The following is a 4736-nucleotide window of genomic DNA, read 5'->3' on the forward strand; positions in this document are numbered from 1 at the left end:
GTTTCTGTCACTTATGCGATAGTCTGGTGACCTGACCAGGTTGTACCCGCCTCAAGCCCAACGACAGCTGGAAAAGGCTCCACCCCCCCACTATCCTTAAGAGGACAAGCGATTACTGACAGTGAATGCATTACTTTTCATAGAAAAATATGCACGAGAACAGCTTGCATTTGATGAAAAGTGCATGAATAAATAAACATGCTGTCTCTTAAACACAGCTTCCTTGCTGAACCCAGAGCTGGAGGGCCTGGTGCCTGAACCGACTGGTAACAACGTGGTGTCGTCTCCTCTGACGCCTGCTGACCTGGAGCAGCAGCAGGATCTACCCTCCTCCTTCATGTTCAGTGATAACGTTAACCTGGAGTGGTTGACCTGGGACGGCTCTTTGCCCAACGGTGCTGTTGCAATCTACAACGGTTACACGGAGCGCACCGACTACGTCTGCAAGTACAAGTGTGAGGCCGGTTTCTACAACCCCAGTCTGGGTCCCTACTGCCGCTATCCTTACGGTGACAGAGAGTACTACGCCCCCGAGTTTGAGATCCTGGCCAACAGAGACAACTTTGAGTTCTTGGAGTGGAAGGAAGGTTCGTACGGTTCAGTGCCCCAGCATTCAGTCAGGACCTGCCCGGGTGTCGGCATCTTCGTCGGGAAGAACAAGTACGGACTGGGGAAGGTCGTTCCTCAGTTTGAAGCCTTCTTCCTGCCTTGGGAAGGTGATGAGTATTGGTACAAGAGCTACCAGGTCCTGACCATCAACAGGGATGCCTACACCCAGCACATCTCTGACGTCAAGTATGCCATTGATGATGTCGCCATCTTCCAGTATCCTCCTGAGACCATGCGCATCTCCGGGGTCACCAACAATGAGTGCCAGACGGTGTCAAAGACGGTCACCATCTCAAAGACATCGGAGGTGGAGACCACCTGGAACATCGGCAGAAGCACCATGCTGGGCATCATGGGCTTCATCACAGCTAAAATCCCCCTCATCGGCTCCGGAGGCATCGAGCTGAGCGGCGAGAAGACTCTGCAGTTCTCCAGGGGAACCACCGTAGTGGAGTCGCTCAGCCACTCAGTGTCCGTGGAGCTTACTGTCCCCCCGAACCACTCCTGCAGAGTCCGTATGGAGGGACGCAAGATCAAAGCCGACATCCCCTACACGGCTCGCCTCAGCCGCACCTACCGCAACGGGGAAACCCAGTGGACGTCCATCTCCGGGACATACGACGGAGTCCAGATCGGAGAAGTCCGGGCCGTGGTGGACCGCTGTGAACCTGTGCCTGACGCCCAGCCGTGCCCGTGAAAGACTGATGGAAAATACACCGCAACATTTTTTTTACACAACCTCTGAAATTTTGTGATATTGGAAGCAAATTATGTGTCACAATAAAACTAATGCTATGCACAAACTGAGTGGTTAACAGAACATATGTTTGTGTCGTCTGGTTTCTTTAATACAACTTTAAATGTTGAACATGCAGAAAAATAAAACCATGACAGTTAAAGGGCCTTTAACTTTTTTCTTTACAATAAAACTGAAGTTCTGAATAAAACTGATGAAATTTCAGCATTTATTGTTGAACATTCACAACACATAACATCTGCAAACTTTAGAGCAATAAAGTACATTTACTCAGAGCTATTCAAGCACAATTGTAAGTTTATGGTAATTTACCTCACCAGGTTTTTAAAAATTTTTTATACAGTACATTATACTTCCCTACCTTCACAAGCCTACCCTCCACAACCACAGTTTTGAAGCCTAAACGTGATCACCAACGATAAAAAGCTAATGTTAGACTACAAATGACCTACACCATCACATGATTTAACGTCAACATAACAACAAAGATTTAAAAGTGTGTTTGGTGTGATGACATGCTGCTGTCTCATTTATTTTGGTCAGAGATCCACAGAAATCCAAAATCTACGTCCCAGGTTTCCTGCTAATCAGCAGCGATTGGGTGCAGCTGAGATGTTCTCCTCGGCTGCTGCAATCAGCCGACTGGGAGGTTATAAAGGGAGGTTTTTCCTGCCTAGTTGGTTGTTTGTCTCCAGAGAGTCAACACCTTCAGTTGGCTTACTGTGTGTTTTGTTTTGAGTGTGTGTTTGAAGTGTGTCATCTTTTGGCTTTTTATTTTGCTTCCCCCTTTTCAGTGACTCCCACTTTACTTTCATTTTTGGATCGATTCTTTCGTTTGTCTATCATTTTGACAGAATAAGTGCGTGGCTGTGGGGAGGGTTATTCCCACGCCACCTTTTAGAAACCAAAGGGCCCAATATTGCTTTCACCCTCTTGTGCATGTGCAGTGTTTGGTTTAAGTTTGCCAAACCCATGACCTTATTTAAGGCATCTCACCAAAAACATGTTCAAAACAACCCTTTGACTTCAAGTCGAGGGAACCTGAGGTGCTTAAACGCAAACTCAAAGGACCTCAGAGAGACAGAAAACAATTACAACACCACACTAAATTACTACAAAGAGACACAAAACCATCACAAGGAGACACGAAAATGATCCGATAAAAATGAACTGTAAAGAGACATAAATGACTACAAAATACTCAACTACCACGAATAGACTCAAAACCACAAAAAGATGCCAAATAAGACAGAAAAGGATTATAAAGAGGCACACAAAAAAAATCACTGTGGATACAAAACGTCCAAAAGATTAAAAAACACACACATTATGACTATAAAGAGACACAAAATATCACAAAAAGAAATGAACTGCAAAGATATCCAAATGAATACAAAATACACAAAACAACCACAAAGAGACTCAAAACAAACCAAACAAGACAAAAGGACAAAGACTACAAAGAGACACAAAAAGATGCAAATAAACTGCAAAGAGACACAATCACTACAAAAAGATAAAAATACACAGAAGGACTATAAGGAAAGGACTATTTAAAAAGTGAAACCCAACAGAAAACTCTTTCCAAAGCTGGTTTCCTATGAAATAAGAAATCTAAACTGAAAACAAGTCTGTATTTCATTTGTCACTGAAAATTAAATGAAGACTCTTCTTCTGAGATATTGCTGCCTTGGTTCACGTGTCCAGTCAGCTTATATTGTGTGAAAATAATGTTCAGAAACAAAAACTGTGAATCAGACTGAATCACTGCTGGTCAAATCCTCTGAAACATGAAATTCTCGCATTGCATCAATCACAGGCAGTGACAGTGCAGTTTTGTGGATGTAAATGACCTTTACGCAGCCTTGTTTCACACAGAGTCCTCATTCAGACTTAAAAAAATAAATAGATAATAAGTGTCTGTTTCAAGGACGCACACAGATGGCCATGACATCAGCGATTCTCAATGATAGGCCTGTGCGTGCAGAACAATGTCTGTTTGAGCGGCCTCTCCTCTGGTTTAATCTTGGCAGCCGGCGACATTACGTAACAAGGACCTTCTTAATCAATGACCTACTATTACAGGGCATCTAATCAGCAGCCGCAGCTTATCTAAACATACAGTATCTTGTCATCAATGGAGAAAGAGCGCCGCAGCACTTTGGACATCATGCAATCCCCTTTCGCCCCGCAGATACGGGACGTTAAATCCAGGCAAATGTATTTATGAAGCACTTTTAACAGCGCAATCAAAGAGTAAATTCACAGCAGGAGGGAGGAGCGCTGTTTTCGTAGCACAGATCGATAAAAAAATCCTTATCATTATCAGCATGAATCCTCTCTTTACACACTGGAAAGAGCTGCAGGGAGATGTTTGCTGGCCAAGGACAAACCAGATCAGAGCAGCAGGATGAGACCTTCGCTAAGCTTCTGTGGCTGATTCTGGCTCTGCAGGAAACAAAGACAACAGACGATCAAAAATTAATAAATTAATTAAAAATGCCAACTCAGCTTTGTGGATTGATTACTGAACAAACCAGCATAGGCCCAGGGGCCCGAAGTGTCAGGGGCCCCCCTGGTCTTCAGGTGCAAATTGCAAAAGTCACATGTCAAATTAACACATACGGACCAGGAAGAGACCCACAAAAAAAACACAAAAAGATGCATAACAACAACAAAGAGATGCAAAACAACTAAAGAAGACAAAATGACAAAGAAACACAAAAAGATCACAGAGATACAATGAACTACAAAAATGGTTAAATCTGCCACAAAGAGATGCAAAAACACCAAAAGAGATATGAAATTACCACTTAGGAGGCACGCACACAAAGATCACAGAGCAACAAAATCAACTGGAAATACACTCAGATGACTACAAAATACACAAAACAACCAAAGAAGACAACAAGGGACAGCAAAGAGACACAAAATGACTACAAAAACAATCACAGATATACAAATGAACTGCAAAGTCACAAATCACGACAAAAAGATACAACACAAAACGAAAAGAAACAAAATAATCTCAATAAGACATTTAATGGTATCAGAGACCAAATAACTACAAAAAGACACAAAGACACCACAAGGAGACAAAAAGATACAAAGAAGCTTCAAAGAGAGACAATTACTACAAAAATGGATAAAAACCCACAAAGACACAAAACAATAAAAAAGACCAAAACAAACTTTATAAGACACATAATTAAATAAAGAAGTGCGTTGTTATGTGCATTGCCTCTCCAGTGTTCACTTATGTGGGATTAAGATCACAAACCAAAAGATTTTTGACATTGGGGTATTGATTATGAGCCTCAGAGGACAGAAAAGAAAAAATATCCCTCTAAATTATCTGGAAGCATGAAAA

At 42.4% G+C, this 4736-nt stretch overlaps 1 protein-coding gene across 1 annotated transcript; it reads left to right on the top strand.

Moving 5' to 3' along the window:
* Positions 1–218: 218 nt before the first annotated feature.
* On the top strand, positions 219–1306 carry LOC121963650 (natterin-3-like; the record flags this gene model as incomplete). The annotated part of the gene is made up of 1 exon (XM_042513923.1): positions 219–1306. A coding segment is annotated over one exon (1088 nt), but the record flags the coding sequence as incomplete, so codon positions are not given.
* Positions 1307–4736: the final 3430 nt, after the last annotated feature.

Source organism: Plectropomus leopardus, unplaced genomic scaffold (genome assembly GCF_008729295.1).
Source record: "Plectropomus leopardus isolate mb unplaced genomic scaffold, YSFRI_Pleo_2.0 unplaced_scaffold11998, whole genome shotgun sequence".
NCBI classification, from domain to species: Eukaryota; Metazoa; Chordata; class Actinopteri; order Perciformes; family Serranidae; genus Plectropomus; species Plectropomus leopardus.